Here is a 19,236-nt window from a genome sequence, read left to right as displayed (position 1 = left end):
ATGCTTTTCTTTTTGAAAGCCTGAGGAAAATGGGACATTCAAGACACTGTTCAGAAGAACAGCGTAGTTTGATTAAAAAGTTGATTGGAGAGGGGAAAACTTATACACAGGTGCAAAACATTATAGGCTGTTCATCTACAATGATCTCCAATGCTTTAAAATTTACAAAAAAAAACAGAGACGCGTGGAAGAAAATGGAAAACAACCATCAAAATGGATAGAAGAATAACCAGAATGGCAAAGGCTCACCCACTGATTAGCTCCAGGATGATCAAAGACAGTCTGGAGTTACCTGTAAGTACTGTGACAGAAGACGACTGCGTGAAGCTAATTTATTTGCAAGAATCCCCCGCAAAGTCCCTCTGTTAAATAAAAGACGTGCAGAAGAGGTTACAATTTGCCAAAGAACACATGAACTGGCCTAAAGAGAAATGGAGGAATATTTTGTGGACTGATGAGAGTAAAATTGTTCTTTTTGGGTCCAAGGGCCACAGACAGTTTGTGAGACGACCCCCAAACTCTGAATTCAAGCCACAGTTCACAGTGAAGACAGTGAAGCATGGTGGTGCAAGCATCATGATATGGACATGTTTCTCCTACTATGGTGTTGGGCCTATATATCGCATACCAGGTATCATGGATCAGTTTGGATATGTCAAAATACTTGAAGAGGTCATGTTGCCTTATGCTGAAGAGGACATGCCCTTGAAATGGGTGTTTCAACAAGACAATGACCCCAAGCACACTAGTAAACAAGCAAAATCTTGGTTCCAAACCAACAAAATTAATGCCTCGCAGATGTGAAGAAATCATGAAAAACTGTGGTTATACAACTAAATACTAGTTTAGTGATTCACAGATTGCTAAAAAAGCAGTTTGAACATAATAGTTTTGAGTTTGTAGCGTCAACAGCAGATGCTACTATTATTGTGAACACCCCCTTTTCTACTTTTTTTTTTTACTAATAGCCCAATTTCATAGACTTAAGAGTGTGCATATCATGAATGCTTGGTCTTGTTGGATTTGTGAGAATCTACTGAATCTACTGGTACCTTGTTTCCCATGTAACAATAAGAAATATACTCAAAATCTGGATTAATCTTTTTAGTCACATAGCACTACTATTATTCTGAACACTACTGTATGACTAAAATTTACAAATTATAAAGGGGGAAAATGTGTGAGCACTTTTTACCTGTAATAATTACACAATTTATTTTGCATTTGGTTTTGTTGAGGTCTCCTGCAGTACATTAACTGGGTTGTATTTACAGTACTCAGGATTTAACATGTACCATCAATACACCAACAAAGTAAACACGATTGGTTACGATTTTTTGAAGTTGACAATCGAATGTGTAACTTGATAATTGATAAATCCCATCTGAGTTTTCTGATTTTTAGATATGTGAAATTAAATGCTTACACTGAGTTATGTAATGGAACGATGCAAATGAAGGACACAGACTGGTAGTGGTCACAACTGTAACATAACCTCCAGTCTGTTGTCTCCTGTACCACACAACCAGCCGCTGTTCTGTAGTTTCAAAACTAATGAATATGTAATTAATGCAATGAAGTAAAAAAATGAAGAAAATAAATTATGAAAATTCTAGGTTGCCTCAAACATTTGCACGGCACTGTATCCTTTTTTAATATAAACAAATAAAAATGAATGTCTTTATTTTTAAAAAGCAGTCGTGTCACCAAAATCTTTGTTCCATTTGCTATACATATTGAGAGTTGTCGAGTTAACACTGGGCTTAATGCGCTTCAGAGCATCCTCAAAATCTTTCATACCGATATTCCGCATCTGTGAATACACAGAATATTTTGGTAAATATGGGGCATTTAACATGACATGAAGAAAAAAAAGAGTGGACTTCGTGAGCAATAACTCACCTCACTAGCAACCATACTTCGGACTTGTTGTGGTTCAAGCTCTGAAAGTTTAGAAGGAGCACATGAAGAACATCACAGGGAATCCACAATGTGACAAACCACAGAACATCAGGACGTCATGTTACCTCTAATGGGACCGAGTGCAGCATCTTTGGCTAATGACGTGAGGTCACTTCCTGAATACCCTGCAGTCATTCTGTCGAGTCACATATCCAAGAATAACAATTAAAGGTCAACACAGAGAGAAGCTTTAATGGTATTCTGCAAATTAAATGTGAGACTCACTTTGCCAGACGAGACAGGTCATTTCTGCTCAGTGGATTTCCGTGTTTTCCCAAAAGATTTCCCAGCAGCTTGAACCTTGTCTGGATGGACCACAGTTACAGTAGTGTTCAGAATAATAGTAGTGCTATGTGACTAAAAAGATTAATCCAGGTTTTGAGTATATTTCTTATTGTTACATGGGAAACAAGGTACCAGTAGATTCAGTAGATTCTCACAAATCCAATAAGACCAAGCATTCATGATATGCACACTCTTAAGGCTATGAAATTGGGCTATTAGCAAAAAAGTAGAAAAGGGGGTGTTCACAATAATAGTAGCATCTGCTACTGATGCTACAAACTCAAAACTATTATGTTCAAACTGCTTTTTTATCAATCCTGTGAATCACTAAACTAGTATTTAGTTGTATAACCACAGTTTTTCATGATTTCTTCACATCTGCGAGTCATTAATTTTGTTGGTTTGGAACCAAGATTTTGCTCGTTTACTAGTGTGTTTGGGGTCATTGTCTTGTTGAAACACCCATTTCAAGGGCATGTCCTCTTCAGCATAAGGCAACATGACCTCTTCAAGTATTTTGACATATCCAAACTGATCCATGATACCTGGTATGCGATATATAGGCCCAACACCATAGTAGGAGAAAAACGCCCATATCATGATGCTTGCACCACCATGCTTCACTGTCTTCACTGTGAACTGTGGCTTGAATTCAGAGTTTGGGGGTCGTCTCACAAACTGTCTGCGGCCCTTGGACTCAAAAAGAACAATTTTACTCTCATCAGTCCACAAAATATTCCTCCATTTCTCTTTAGGCCAGTTGATGTGTTCTTTGGCAAATTGTAACCTCTTCTGCACGTCTTTTATTTAACAGAGGGACTTTGCGGGGGATTCTTGCCAATAAATTAGCTTCACACAGGCGTTTTCTAACGGTCACAGCACTTACAGGTAACTCCAGACTGTCTTTGATCATCCTGGAGCTGATCAATGGGTGAGCCTTTGCCATTCTGGTTATTCTTCTATCCATTTTGATGGTTGTTTTCCATTTTCTTCCACGCGTCTGTTTTTTTTTTGTCCATTTTAAAGCATTGGAGATCATTGTAGATGAACAGCCTATAATTTTTTGCACCTGCATATAAGTTTTCCCCTCTCCAATCAACTTTTTAATCAAACTACACTGTTCTTCTAAACAATGTCTTGAACGTCCCATTTTCCTCAGGTTTTGTAGTGTGGCAGTGACTGAATGCCACACTACTATTATTTTGAACACCCCCTTTTCTACTTTTTTTTTTTACTAATAGCCCAATTTCATAGCCTTAAGAGTGTGCATATCATGAATGCTTGGTCTTGTTGAATTTGTGAGACTCTACTGAATCTACTGGTACCTTGTTTCCCATGTAACAGTAAGAAATATACTCAAAACCTGGATTAATCTTTTTAGTCACATAGCACTACTATTATTCTGAACACTACTGTACATCCTCAGTGAAGTTATAATAAACAAATTCTGAGGACCGCAGACTTTGTTTTCCTTGTGTTAAAAAGAGGTTAGCAGGCTGGAGAGCATTTTTATTTCATGCTGCTGCCTTGTAAAACAGCCTGTCTGATGATGACAACTTCTTTGTTAAGCCCTGGTCCCACCGAATAATGAAGGATGAATAATGAGCCACATAGCATGTTTTTTTTGGTATGAGTCCAGTTATTCAACAATTGTGTGAGAATAGTGGCTCTGAGAGGCAGAATATTCGGCTAAAGAGGCTCATCTCTGAGCATGACGCTAATTTCAGAAAGTTAAAAATTTGACAACAACAGCGTGGGGCAGATTGTGTACGAGGTACTACAATGACAAACGAGGACTTTAGTGGCATGTCTGTGGTGAGGACGAGGCTGTTAAAAGCCCGGCTACAAGGGCCGGAGAGGCCATTTTGGACAGGCTATTTTGGCTCAGCCCTCTTGTGCACTACAATCCCACCTGCTTTGTGCGCCGAACGCTATATGTAAAATTATTTTGTAGTGGATTAATCATTTTCTGTCAGTTCTGTCACCCTCTAATAGCTTCTGGAATCAGAGGACATTTGGAGCTTTTTCCGCTCTCTGTCTCGTGCACTGAGGTGAAGAACATATTTGGAACAGCCTAAAAGGTAAGTGTTTGTAATGTTTTAATAGCTTGGTAAAACAGTTGCATGTTCATTCCTTCTTTATAAGGAGCTGTAAAAGTATGTTTATGACAGATTTAACATCTTGTTTTAATGGATCAGAGTGCTCTGTGCGCACTGATGCAATGACTCGCACTCAAGACGAGCATTTACACAGAACGGGAGCACGCAAAAGAGTGATTTTGCAGACAATAATGGATGAACACAAACTTGTAAGTTGGATCATGGTGTCAAAATGACTGTAAGCCATGGAACAAATAAAGCCAGTGAGAAGAAGTGCAGAGGCGAGTGTCCAGGAACGCAGAACGCCAGCATGCAAAAGAGTGATTTTGCAGACAATAACAGAGGAACACAAAGTTGTAAGTTGGATCACGGTGTCAAAATGACTGTAAGCCGTGGAAGAAATAAAGCCAGTGAGAGGCAGCACAGAAGTAACTATCCAGGAACTTGTGGTTCGGTTGTAGCTGGTCTGGTTATGCACGTGTTTTGTTTTGTTTTTTTGTTTGTTTGTTTTTTTTGGGGGGGGGGGTGTGATCTACACAGGTGTGGGTGTATATAATTAAAGTGGCCGCTCACTGTGGTGTCTTTTTTTCTTTTTTTTTTGGTCTGGGTGAACATGCAGAACTGCTGCATTTAATGACTCTGGAACTGCAGCCACAGTTCCAACCCGATGCACATCTGTGCACATGTCTTTTTTTGGACTGCGTTTAAAAAAATGTGACATCTTGAATGGATGCTGTGAATTGAATCCTGCACTTTAAAGCGATAAGTGTGGGAGGGCTGGAGGTTTGAACCAAACCCATGCCTAAATGTGCACCGACGCATTACATGGCGCTACGTAGATCATATGTGGCTTGACTTGGATCATACGCAACAACTCGAGCCATTCGAGGCTGGATGGGGCTCAAATGACAGGTCAGTCGTGGCTCATTAGAGGCTGATACCTGGGACATTTGAGGTACTTAGAAGCACATAGAGGCTTCTTTGTAGCAGATACATGATAGATTTATATGTGGACCGTTATTCGAATAGTCAGTGACAAATCCATACGTGGCTCATTATTCATAGCTTTATTATTGGTGGGGCCAAGGCTTAATCTTTTAATGCCAACATCAATACAAATCTATTTTCTACAGTTTACTGTCAGTAATTTCTTTTGGCTTATTTTTTGCTCAGGGTCACCACAGCAGATCCAGTATGGCTCAGGATTTTTGGCACAAGGTTTACACCAGATGCCTTTCCTGATGAAACTCCAAAAGCACACAGAGAATGGGGCACAGGTAGTCTTGAATGGGGAACCTTCATTTTTGAAGCAAACACACTATCTGCTTGTGCCACTGTGCTGCAATAATTGCTGTGCAATAATTTACAAAAAAAAGAACAATAGGTATTAAACACCAAACAAATTACACAATATTCAGTGACTATCCTTTAACTTTAGAACCAAATTATCTTAGGTAAACTAATGGTTTTGCTATAAGATGTTGATACTTCCTTATTTATTTGTTATTATCCTGTATTTGTTGCCTTTGCCACGTATCGGGCTATAAACTTACACGTACAAAGTAATCAGATTTTCTTAATCTGAACATGTCTGTACTGTGTTCTTTCATAACAGACAAATCTATAATATTTCTTTTAAAACTTGGAAGCTTCACATTTGCTCTTTTACTGACAGACTGAAGGAGAAGGGAGACACCTACACTTATACAAGAAACACAAATGTGCAAGACTTTTGCACAGTGGCCAAGCGGTTTGTGTGCCTGTTTTGAGAGCAATCAATCAACATTTATTTATAAAGTCCTTTACAGCAACCAAAATGTGACCAAAGTGCTTTACAGTAAAATAAAATTATCACACACACACACACACACACACACACACACACATATACATATATATATAAAATCACATAAAAGCAAAACGTCATAACGCCACTAGGTATTAAAAGCCATTTTAAATCAACAAATCTTGTGCTTTGATTTAAAAACTGCTAGGTCAGAAATAGTGCATAAATCTGTGGATAACTTGTTCCACAGTTTGGGACTGCAGTAACCGCAAAAGCCTGATCACCCCAAAGCTTGTATTTTGACCTCAGGACTGCTAAATAAATTTGACCAGATGACCGCAATGCTCTGCTGTAACTGCAGAGAGTTAAAATTTCAGACAGATAAGATGGGGCAAAACCATGAATGGCTTTAAAAACCAAACATTATAAAATCTTTGATTGTGTTTATTGAAAAAAGGCTTCACTTTACACAGAAGCTAAAAAAAAAAAAAAAAAAAAATGTGTTTTGACAACAGAGTTTATCTGGTGAGCAAACCTCAAGCAGCTGTCAAATCACTCCCAAATTCTCAACAGCAGGGTTTAAATGGTTAACAATGAAAGGACAGATTGTGCTTAGCTATGAATGACTAAACTCAACATGGACAGTGAAAATAGAATAGGACCAAATGCAGAACCCTGTGGCACTTCACAAGAAAGAGCAGCATTTGATGAGGATAGGCCATCAATTGTAAAAGAAAAGCTCCTATCAGCTAAATAGGCCTTTAACCACTTAACTACAGTCCTATGAATGCCAACAAAATGATATAAATGAGCAACAAGTACTGCATGGTCCACAGTATCAAAAAAAACCTACACTAAAACTTTGTGCCAAATCAACATTCACACTCATATCAGTCAGATCTGCTATGGTGACTCCATGGGAAAGGTAGAAGCTGAAATAAATTATTTTTACTGTACAATTCTGCAAATTATACTGACAGTCATGCAGACAAATGACTCACTGCAATCATATGTCATGACTCACTGCAATCATATGTGATGTATTCCCTCCAACGGGGAGAGAATTATCAACAACACTCAGTCAATATAAAGGGTCAACAATTTTTACCTCCTCATCTGGCAATGTCACATACACCCTTTTTGCAAAGCGCCTAAATGATGAAAACAAAAAAGAAAAATGGTAATCTTTCAAAATCAATCAATCAATAAATAAATAAATAAATAATGTGCAACATGAGGAACTGCATCGGATACCTCAGTACTGCTTCATCGAGCTCCTGAGGCCTGTTGGTCGCTCCCATCACAAGCACTCTGTCATCTCCTCCTGACTGCACCTGAAACATGGCAACAAATACTGTTAAAATAACAGGGGTGGGCTCTCTGGCTAAGAGATTAAGTGTTCTAACAAAGTCACAATCGAATTTGAGAGGTCAAAGTGCGACAGTGTCGCTGCATTTACCCCATCAAACTCAATGAGGAATTCTGTTTTTAATCGACGAGTAGCGTCATGTTCTCCCTCCTTCCTTTCACAAAGCAAGCTGTCAACTTCATCTGAATTTAAAAAAAAAACAAAAAACAAAAAAACAAACAAACGGGTTTATCAAATAGCATGAATGAGAAGTTTAGTTCAAATAAAATAACACTTATGTGTCCACACTTTCGACTGGGACTGTACACAGACCAATGAAGATGACAGACGGCTGTAATTCTCTGGCGACCGCAAACAACGCTCGGACGAGCTTCTCACCCTCACCAACCTGGAGATAATACACACACACATTATTTGTGTGTGTGTGATGCACATATTATTGAAACACACACACACAGCAACAACAACAACAACATCAAAACCAACAACAAATAGCACTTCACTTACATATTTAGAGGTCAAACTAGCAGCAGTGATGTTGAAGAAGTTGGCGTTTGATTCTGCTGCGACAGCTTTAGCCTGGTAAGAGAAAGAAATGCTGATGTGGACTGAAGAGCCATCAGCTGCATCAGTACAGCCTGAGTTTTATGAACTAAAGTCCTGCAATTCAAAGACTCTGTACTCACCAACATGGTTTTCCCATTTCCAGGAGGGCCAAATAAAAGCAAGCCACGTGCTGGTGCTCTCAGGCCAGTGAAGAGCTAAATCCCAAAATGTTGGGGGGGGCGGATACAAGATGATCAAACATGCATGACGTGAGAGATTTGACAGCATTTCAATGTTTCCGAGAGATCACCTCTGGTCTTAAAGCTGGAAGAATGACAATCTCTTGGAGCGCTTGCTTGGCCAAGTCCTGTCCCGCAACATCTTCAAAGGAAACGGACGCCCTGCTACGATACACACAAAAAGACCATTTAACTCCCATTCTGTAAATCTCAACATAAGTTAGCAGTCATTTCATTACAATACCTGTCCACAATTTCATTGAGGATCATGTTGGCCAGTTTGCTGTCTACGTTCTTAAAGTTTTTCATATTCCTCCTTTCAGGCTGTCTCAAAACTGCAGGTCTGCTGTTTTGACCTTTTGCTGCCCGGGGCGTCACCTTATACAGAAAACATCACACAAACAAACAAAATCAGACATTTTAAAAATAAACCGTAACGCTAGAAGTATTTACTTGAAATCACCTTTCCATCAATGGACCGAGGAGGTCTGACTACAGTAGAGGGTTTGGAAATACTGGACACACTCTGACCGACAGGCTGGCTTTTGGGAACAGACTTTGGCTGGTTTGCGGCCGTCTGAGGATCACTGTTCTTTTTAGATGTCAGTGTCGCCTCTGTGAAACAAGAACATCTTTAGCTTCGCTATAGTTTCAGTATTACAGACATCTTTGACGGCTCGACTACAGAACATGTTCTCGCAAAAACCATTTTAACCTTCTTACTTTTACGAATGCAAAACAGTGAAGACATACTGTGATGACGAAGTAACATCTTGGACCATTTTGTGACAGAATGCACAAATGTACAAAACCAGCCAAGAGCATTCTTCTTTAGACTGACTGCTGTTGCACAAACCTTGGTAATGCTGGATTATCACCACCATCAGGGAATCCATACTACCTCATCAAAGAGGAAAACATGCAGGAGCCATTTATCCCAACAGTAAACGACAGGCCAATATTTAACAGTTGAGGTTTCTTCCTCAACATCATTACAGGGAGGTTTTCCTCATCACTGCTGTCTGTGCGCTTGCTCAAAGGGGTTTGAAAAGGTTAGACCTTACTCGTGTGAAGCACCTTGAGGCAGCTTTGTTGTGATTTGGCAATATATAAATAAAATAAATTTAAATTGAACTGAACATGTGCAAACATAGGGGCGGAGAAGTTGCTAGCTGGTATACAAATAATGAACGTTTATGAGTTCAATTGTACGAATATTTCATGAGGTGAAAGCTAATTTTATCTCTCTTGCCATGTTTCATGCTTAAACATTTGTTCCATTGAAAGAATGTAAAAACATTCATTATTTGTTTTACAGTAGTGTTCAGAATAATAGTAGTGCTATGTGACTAAAATGATTAATCCAGGTTTTGAGTATATTTCTTATTGTTACATGGGAAACAAGGTACCAGTAGATTCAGTAGATTCTCACAAATCCAACAAGACCAAGCATTCATGATATGCACACACTTAAGGCTATGAAATTGGGCTATTAGTAAAAAAAAGTAGAAAAGGGGGTGTTCACAATAATAGTAGTGTGGCATTCAGTCAGTGAGTTCATCAATTTTGTGGAACAAACAGGTGTGAATCAGGTGTCCCCTATTTAAGGATGAAGCCAGCACCTGTTGAACATGCTTTTCTCTTTGAAAGCCTGAGGAAAATGGGACGTTAAAGACATTGTTCAGAAGAACAGCATAGTTTGATTAAAAAGTTGATTGGAGAGGGGAAAACTTATATGCAAGTGCAAAAAATTATAGGCTGTTCATCTACAATGATCTCAAATGCTTTAAAATGGACAAAAAAAAAAAAAAAACAGACGCGTGGAAGAAAATGGAAAACAACCATCAAAATGGATAGAAGAATAGCCAGAATGGCAAAGGCTCACCCACTGATCAGCTCCAGGATGATCAAAGACAGTCTGGAGTTACCTGTAAGTGCTGTGACAGTTAGAGATGCCTGTGTGAAGCTAATTTATTTGCAAGAATCCCCCGCAAAGTCCCTCTGTTAAATAAAAGACATGTGCAGAAGAGGTTACAATTTGCCAAAGAACACATCAACTGGCCTAAAGAGAAATGGAGGAATATTTTGTGGACTGATGAGAGTAAAATTGTTCTTTTTGGGTCCAAGGGCCACAGACAGTTTGTGAGACGACCCCCAAACTCTGAATTCAAGCCACAGTTCACAGTGAAGACAGTGAAGCATGGTGGTGCAAGCATCATGATATGGGCATGTTTCTCCTACTATGGTGTTGGGCCTATATATCGCATACCAGGTATCATGGATCAGTTTGGATATGTCAAAATACTTGAAGAGGTCATGTTGCCTTATGCTGAAGAGGACATGCCCTTGAAATGGGTGTTTCGACAAGACAATGACCCCAAGCACACTAGTAAACGAGCAAAATCTTGGTTCCAAACCAACAAAATTAATGCCTCGCACATGTGAAGAAATCATGAAAAACTGTGGTTATACAACTAAATACTAGTTTAGTGATTCACAAGATTGCTAAAAAAGCAGTTTGAACATAATAGTTTTGAGTTTGTAGCGTCAACAGCAGATTCTACTATTATTGTGAACACCCCCTTTTCTACTTTTTTTTATTAATAGCGCAATTTCATAGCCTTAAAAGTGTGCATATCATGAATGCTTGGTCTTGTTGGATTTGTGAGAATCTACTGAATCTGCTGGTACCTTGTTTCCCATGTAACAATAAGAAATATACTCAAAACCTGGATTAATCTTTTTCGTCACATAGCACTACTACTATTCTGAACACTACTGTATATAACAGCTAAAAAATAGATCTTTGTCATTTGATATTTTATTCACTTATAAACAGAAAAGGGACTTACATTTTGGTGTTCCACTGCTGCTAAAGTCCAAATTGTGACGTGTAGTCCAGTGATGCTGTGCGCTGACTTCAGACTTCCATTAAAAAAAACAAAAAAACTTTGTGTTGACCCTCTTTCCAGCCAAAAATCACACCAGCTTTTCATATGAACAGTTCTTCATGCATCCAAGACAGCTTACAGTGGAGTGGATTTTGTTTGTGTGTGTGTGTGTTACAAGAATTAGCAGCGTCAGTTAGCTCAATCAAATCGTCATCTCGGTCAAGTCGTTGTCCCCAACGCATGCGCGCGCGCACACACACACACACACACACTTGCATCCTAAGTGCAAAAAACAAAACAAACAAAAAAAAAATCACGTCAGAAATTAGTCCAGCTTTTCATTCTAACTTCCTGCTGACAGCACAATAGATTTGCTTTGTGTGTGTGCGCGCGTGCATATACGTGCGCAGAGTGCAATTTTACCAAACGCATGGAAACAAATTTGCACTCTAAATGGAACCAAACTGCACTCTAAATGCAATGCAACACAAATGGGACCAATTAATCCATGTCATGTGACACACAAAGCATCAATCAAATGACAAGGATCCACTCAGCCATTATATAATATGCCATACGTCAAGGTGTCACAGCACTGGATCACGTCTAGGAGCATGTGCTGGTGCCACAAATAATACACTATAGAACCAGTCTGAGCCCTGGTTGGCAACCACCCAGGGAAGCCACTGGACCAACACCACCTCTAAAATGTAGCCATCCATCCACTGCACCCAAGAAAAATGTGGTGTCCCCTTGGCCTTTCCCAGTTGCAGAGGTCCTCAACACTGAGGCATCTGTGCACTGTATCATGCAGAGAGAAGCGTGATAATGGGCATAATGTTGCAGCTGACATTCCAACGCATGTGAACTGTGGATTAATTGCAAAGTTTACATAAGTGTGATTTTGTGTCATGGTGACTTGCTTTTAAATTAATAACTGTATCACTTTCAATGCAGTTCCAGTAAAACCACAGTGTGCGTGGAGGATGAAGCAGCTGTACATGCACTTGATGCAATCGCAAACACAGCCTGTTAAAAACAGCCTCGTGCCCCACTTGCTGCAGGCTCAAGACATGTCTGGATCCAAAAACCTGACAAACTCTCCAAAATTAAAGGAACTGGACAAAGTGCCGTTGTCTCTTCCCTGTGCAGCCGTGAGGCCACTGAACAGAGTGTTGTTGTGCTTGAAGTGCATGCAGAGTGGAGCTTGCCAAAACTTGACAGGTCTGGAAAATAAAGAGCATTCTCAACTTTTTCTGAGTGTCTGCTCTGCAGGACCTCTGACCTGGATTACTTCAGATAAGGTGTCCCTTGTAAAAGAGATCTTGATCTCAACAGGACTAACCTGGTTAAATAACAGAATATTTACAGAGGAATCTTTCAAATGGTGAAGCAAGCACCAAACTCGGCACAAAATCCTCCTTAGACATTACTCTTTTGAAAAACCCAAGTGGCCACTGAAATTTTCCAACAGGCGGACGGACAGGTATGGGTCAACTGAAGAATTACACAGAGGACAAAATGTAAAAATGCTCCCATCATATTGAAAACTATCCCACAATATTTGTCCAATCATAAAGATTCCAAAAAAGGTATAGTTTGGACTATCTATGACTGAATTCTATGGACTTACGGGGTAAAAACAGGAAGAATGGCAACAAAGGTCAATTTCAGTTTGTACAGGAGTCAAAAGTTAAATTTGCTCCAATTTTGATTAAAAGTGATGCAAATTATTGGTTGAGTATTAGGCTTTAAAAAGGAATAGTTTACATCATGTGTCATGCTTAGTTATCATGTTACGGGGTAACATATGTCACATATCATAGAAACCAACGGACGTGACGCCTGGCATTCACACCAAAGAGTTCAATCTTTGTCTCATCAGAGCAGAGAATTTTGTTTCTCATGGTCTGAGAGTCCTTCAGGTGCCTTTTGGCAAATTCCTGGTGGGCTGCCATGTGGAGTGACTTCCATCTGCCCACTCTACCATACAGACCTGATTGGTGCAGAGATGGTTGTCCTTCTGGAAGGTTCTCCTCTCCACAGAAGAATACTGGAGCTCTGACAGTGACCATCGAGTTCTTGGTCACCTCCCTGAATAAGGCCCTTCTCCCCCGATTGCTCAGTTTAGACAGGCGACCAGCTCTCGGAAGTCTTGGTGGATCTGAACTTCTTCCATTTACATATGATGGAGGTCAACGTGCTCATTGAGACCTTCAAAGCAGCAGAAAACTTTCTGTACCCTTCCCCAGATTCGTGCCTCAAGACAATCCTGTCTCAGAGGTCTGCAGACAATTCCTTTGATTTTATGCTTGTTTGTGCTTTGACATGCACTTTCAGCTGTCAACTGTGGGATCTCGTGTGTAAACAGGTGTGTGTGCATTTCCAAATCATGTCCAACCAGTTGAATGTACCCCAGGTGGACTCCGATTAAGCTGTAGAAACATCTCACGGATGATCAGGATGAAACAGGATGCACCTGAGCTCGATTTTGAGCTTCATGGCGAAGTCTGTGAATACTTAAGTACATGTGATTTCTTAAGTTTGTTTGTTGAAGGAAAAAATTAATTTAATCCATTTTGGAATAAGGCTGTACCATAACATGTGGAAAAAGTGAAGTGTTGTGAATACTTACTGGATGCACTGTATATGGGCAGCCATTGCTTTTAGTCCCCCTCACACAGAAGGGCTAAACCAGTGTGGGGTGTTAGTGGCAATCAACTCAATGGCATTCACCGCCAATACTGGCGATTGCTGGAAGGGCGCACCATGACCTGTGTGTGTGTGGTGTTCAGTGGTATTTAACATGGCGTGTAAAACTTTAGTATTGTCTGTTGCTTCCTACCCAGTGTTTGATCAACTTATCATCATCATTTTACCATGGATTTTGAGTTTCTGAATGATGTGGTCCTTTCCAGCTTGATCTGATCCAGATCATCTGAATTCATCAAGTAAATAAGTCTCTTCAGCTTCTCTCTTGTTTTTTGAGGGTCACCACAGCAGATCTGAGGTGGATCTGCATGTTGATTTGACAAGTTTTATGCCTGATGCCCTTTTTCACGCAACTCCACATTACATGGATTGCAGGGATGTCCTTGAAAAAGTGCACTTAACCGCTTGTCCACCACCCCTGCCACTGAATTCATCAAGTATTTAGATCCAATTATTGAATAATTGTGACTCACCTAAAATTGACAGCCTCTCCTTAGCCATTGCGAGGTTGTTGACCATTTTTCCTTGAAGCCTCCTCTCCCGATCATACTGCTCACCTGTTCACAAAACATACAGTGAGTATTTTTGGGCAGCACACCTCCAGCAGGTGGACTTTTGGTGTCAAGTGACCTTGTCCTGTTATTTGGACCTTAATGCCGCTCTCCAGAACTGCGATTCCTCTCTGGTACCACTTTACAGCCTCCTCCTTCTCTCCTGATGGCACAAACACACATCAGCAAACAAACAAACAAACAAACAAACACACACACACACACACACACACACACACACACACACACACACACACACACACACACACACACACACACACACACACACACACGCCTACAAAACAAACCTTTGTCGTCCTCGTCGATCTTCAGTGCTTTAGAGAGACACTCAAACGCTCGGTTGTGGTAGTTTTTAACACCTTCGCAGTTGTCTTTACTTTTAAAGCTCATTTTAGCCGTCACCCGTGAGCAGTTTTAGCTCGAAGTTAGCTGCTAATTATCCAGGGCAGACTGACGTTTAGTTCTTAAATGTTCTCATGTCCCGGTTTAGCTGCAAGACGAATTTCATTCACGACGTTTTTGCTACAAATAACGCTTCATCACAAAAGAAAACCTCTGCTCAGTGCGATATAAACATTTGCACGATTCGCACAGCTTACTTCCGCTTTCCGGCCAAGAGTACGTACGTGCGTCGAGAGGAGTGACTGGCGACGTTACGTCTGGTTTCGAGTGCGGCGCATAGAGATAAAAAAATAGACTAGAGTGGACATTGAGCTTCTTTTCCCCATATTTTTATCCGCCATCTTATATGGGGAATTTCTTTGGCGTTTTGGGCATACTCCCACGCGCGCCACTAGCTTAGTTGATAGCAAGCTAAACGTGGATGCTCTCATTATGGCCGAACAACTATTCCGTTTCTGGATATTCTGTGTTAGTACGCGCCCGCGGCCGACGTGTTTCATGAATTCCTACGCAAAAGTAGTTCCTGTGAGATCTCATCTAAATTAATTCTAACATTTACCAGTAATAAAATTATAAACATAATTGAAGCTTTAAGAGTGGCCGTAATAAATATTTAAGAAACTTAAAGTTCATGAGAAACTTCACCTGTTATCACTCAAGCACATTGTAAACACTGACAAGAAGGAGTTTGATGCAGAAGAGTTCAGAAAGATACGATTGGAATGTTGTGATTACCATTTACAGTTGGCGATGAAAGACTTGGGTGTTAACTTTGTGTTAAAGTCAGAACAAGAAGCTGCACTGAACGAGATCTATCTGGGAAAAGACACATTCTGTAGGTTGTGGCTCCGAGCAGCAGTGTGGTGAAAGTAGTCCGGCAAGCTCAATCTGTGGGCGAGCTATCCCACAATGCCAAAATAGCAGAGATGTCACTCCAACGAGAGTGGCACTCTGAGCAGGGTGGTGTTTTGGGGTGAATAGAGGTTATGTTAACTAGAGTGTGGATCCACGGGCTTTAGAGTCCGGTAGCATCCAGATGGGGAGCTTTTCCTTACCGCTGTCACCTGCGTGCTTGCTCTAGGGGTTGGTAAAGTCAGACCATACTTGTGTGAAGCGCCTTGAGGCAGCTTTGTTGTGATTTGCTGTTAAATAAGTCGAAATTGAATTGTTTTAAATTAGGTAGCTGACATTTTTCAAGGGTGGTAATAAATTATGCAAAGTTTTTATAGTGAGTTGGAATGGCGTGTGAGTCCAGTTTATTTCCTGTTAATTACATAATATATTTGTGTGTGTATATATATATATATATATATATATATACACCGCCTCCTCCTATTTGATGACGCATTGGGGCAAATTTTTGCAGCGAAAGTTTCTGCCCAAGCAGAGCGACACACCGGGCGATGGTGGCGCGTCCATCGCCACGCGAGGGATGCGAATTTGTGGCGTCGCGTGGCGTCCAGTGTAAACACAGCATAAGACAGCTTCAAATGGGGTCTCTCCGTCTGCATCGTAAGCTCCGTCAGGCCTCACGTGTCCACTGTGTGCAATGCACTTTTTCCAGCCGGATGAAGAAGTCTGTCACAGTCTCACCAGGCTGTTGTCTGCAGGCTTGGATCGCTGCCATGTCCACTGTGGCTGGACATTTGGCTTTGATGTCATCACAGACTGCTTTGACGTGCATTTCGTACTGACTGCTGTTATCCCAGGTGACTGTCTTCGCTCTCAGTCTTTGTCCTGCTTGTCGTTCAACCACAGCCTGGATTTTCAGATATTGTTGAACTGGAACAAATATCTTTAAGAGGCTGGTCAGTTCTTCACCTGTCGGTCTCCAGGCTTTACAGAAAGCAGTCAGTTTTACAGAAAACCCTTCTCCACCTTGGCTGAGTGGAGGGAGGTAATCCTTTGCCACCATCAGCATTTCTGTCCACGTGGCGGTGAACCAAGACATTTTCACTGTTAGCACCAGGAAACTCAATCATCAGCATGACAACTGGAGTCACTTCAGGTCGCGGTGCTGCGGCTGGTGGATCTGATTGGGGTTGACGGACTTTGACCTTTGACATTTGGCCAAGCAAGGCTCGGGTAAAGAGTCCACAGTTTTAGGCCCACTCCTATGCCAGTCATTGCCTGCATTTCATGTATTCACTGGCTGTGACTATACGTCTGCTTTTGTGAGAAAAGGAAAGAAGCGTCCCTTCGCAAAACTCGAAAAAATTAAGGACATACAGTGAGTCTTCACCAGTCTTGTATCTGAGGGGGCCACAGAGCAGCCTTACATGACTTCTATGTATGGACTAAAGCTAAAGGAGAGAGAGATGCCTCTCAACAAGTTCAGACACAAGGTATTCCAGAAGGCCTATGGCCCAAAAGCCACAACCAGAAATCCCTTAGAGAAACTGAAGGGTTTGGATGCAAGTGGACTTCCATCATGTAAATCAGAACTGACCTGTCATGCCAACCGCTCGGCTTTCATTGCCACCATGTGGGAAAATGCAGACAAGAAAGTGATTGTCCAACATCCTTCGAAGCACAATGGCTGGGAGCTTGAGAATGATACATACATCATCTGGCTCGTGGGTCAGCAGCTTCCTGATGCCTTGGTTCCAGAGGAAGGAGCTTTAGCCAGTGTTGGGGATAGTGATGATGACTGTGTGCTCTCATCAGATGATGAGGCAGGGGATCTTCTCTTTGATGAGGAGCACCTCGCTGATTCTGATTAAAATGTTCACACTGTGAAAGAGCTTTAATTTGATATGAGGTGAATGACTCTAGAGCACATGTCAATTTCGATTGTTGTTTGTGAGGTCAAAGAAAGAGAAGTTTAATTTTACATACTGGATAATTCACCTAAACAAATAGCACCTGGCTGAATAATTTCAAAACACAAAATGTGTTGTTCATCAGCTAATATTGTGGAAATTGTTGATTAATCTGCTTGTTTTGTGAAGATCATTTATTTTCTGAATGTTAACTGAGGTACTGAAAGGCTAGCTGATCATTTTAATGATAGCATTTTATGTTTAATTACAGTGTATTCCTTCAATAAAACATTGTTGAGCAATGATTTTCTTTTTCAGTAATCTGTCAATTGCGTTTTTGAGTGGCTCCCCCTTTCTTAAATAAGCAAACCCACAAAAATGAAGTTCTTAATTTAGCAATTTTGATTTTGGTCATTCCAATCATTGCTTTAGCCAAAGTTTCATTGATGGGTGCAAATTGCTAATTAACCCCTTAATTACTACTAATTAGCAGACTTCTTAAGTGGTCTTTCCCACTGACAATATGTTCTTAATGTATGTTTTTTAAGTCAGTACACCAATACCTTTAAATAGAATGTCATATTTTATTTGGGAACAAATTACTAATTCATAATTATATTAGGGTGACTTTAAGTGGAAATGGTAAATGGACTGCATTTATATAGCGCTTTTCCATCTGCATCAGACGCTCAAAGCGCTTTACAGTTATGCCTTACATTCACCCCGATGTCAGGGTGCTGCCATACAAGGCGCTCACTACACACCAGGAGCAATAGGGGATTAAAAACCTTGCCCAAGGGCCCTTAGTGATTTTCCAGTCAGGTGGGGATTTGAACCGAGGATCCTCTGGTCTCAAGCCCAACACCTTAACCACTAGACCATCACCATGTGGAACCCCCTTCTTAAGTAAACAAACCCACAAAGATTAGATTCTTAAGTAAGCGATTTTGATTTTGGTTACTCCGATCTATGTTTTAGCCAAAGTTTCATTGATGGGCTCAAATTGCTAATTAACTCCTTAATTACTGCTAATTGTGGGTCTTCTTAAGAGGCCTTTCCTGCTGAATAAGTTTTCTTAAGTTATATTTTTGGGATCAGTACACCAATACCTTTCAGTAGACAGTAATATTTTATTTGGGCACAAATTTCCAATTTATAACTTTTTGGGGTTCCTTTCAGTGGCTCCCCATCCTTTATCCCACATTTACAAAATTTAAGAATGCCGTTTCTAAGCAACACCACATGCTCACCTCAAACCTTTTGGGCAAAAATTGCTAATGAAACCCCATTGGGCTCCCAGACTAGAAGCACTTGAAAGACTACTAACACGTCCCAGTGGAGTTAAAATAAAACTATAAAAAATGTGCTTGTAGTGTATTTTTTCTTGTTTAATGAAAACCATTTAAGAATAGCCATTTTTGTCTTGTCCCTTTCATTCATTGTTTGTTTTCAGTATCCAGGGTTTTCATGTATCCCATAATCCCTTGCGCGCCAAACAACATATAGAAAATCCACGAGGTTTTGCGGGATTTGAAACCTAAAAAGGGCGGATGCTATTTCATACATCCGTGCACTTGGTGGCAGTAATGCACCAACATTGTTCCCAATGGC

General features: G+C 40.5%; 1 protein-coding gene across 1 annotated transcript; it reads right to left on the bottom strand.

Moving 5' to 3' along the window:
* Window positions 1–1,223: 1,223 nt before the first annotated feature.
* Window positions 1,224–15,074, bottom strand: spast (spastin). Its single transcript, XM_034184436.1, has 16 exons — window positions 14,749–15,074; window positions 14,520–14,603; window positions 14,363–14,446; window positions 8,750–8,901; window positions 8,531–8,664; window positions 8,358–8,451; window positions 8,188–8,262; window positions 8,009–8,080; window positions 7,814–7,889; window positions 7,592–7,683; window positions 7,387–7,466; window positions 7,241–7,283; window positions 2,188–2,267; window positions 2,028–2,098; window positions 1,903–1,943; window positions 1,224–1,813 (listed from the first exon to the last, which is right to left on the bottom strand). Exons 1-16 carry the CDS (start codon window positions 14,849–14,851, stop codon window positions 1,688–1,690), a joined length of 1,407 nt encoding a protein of 468 aa, XP_034040327.1. The 5' UTR covers window positions 14,852–15,074; the 3' UTR covers window positions 1,224–1,687.
* Between the last annotated feature and the right edge of the window lie 4,162 nt (window positions 15,075–19,236).

Source organism: Thalassophryne amazonica, chromosome 13, assembly GCF_902500255.1.
Source record: "Thalassophryne amazonica chromosome 13, fThaAma1.1, whole genome shotgun sequence".
In the NCBI taxonomy this organism is placed as follows: domain Eukaryota; kingdom Metazoa; phylum Chordata; class Actinopteri; order Batrachoidiformes; family Batrachoididae; genus Thalassophryne; species Thalassophryne amazonica.
This window is presented reverse-complemented; position numbering and strand designations above follow the sequence as displayed.

Bases quoted from the DNA above. Each gene is read 5' to 3' on its own strand.
- spast (XM_034184436.1), bottom strand. From the start codon at position 14,851: ATGAGCTTTAAAAGTAAAGACAACTGCGAAGGTGTTAAAAACTACCAC. The intron at 14,447-14,519 runs GTCACTTGACAC...TTTTGTGAACAG, and splicing joins GGTCCAAATAACAGGACAAG to GTGAGCAGTATGATCGGGAG. The intron at 8,263-8,357 runs GTGATCTCTCGG...TTTGGGATTTAG, and splicing joins TTCCAGCTTTAAGACCAGAG to CTCTTCACTGGCCTGAGAGC.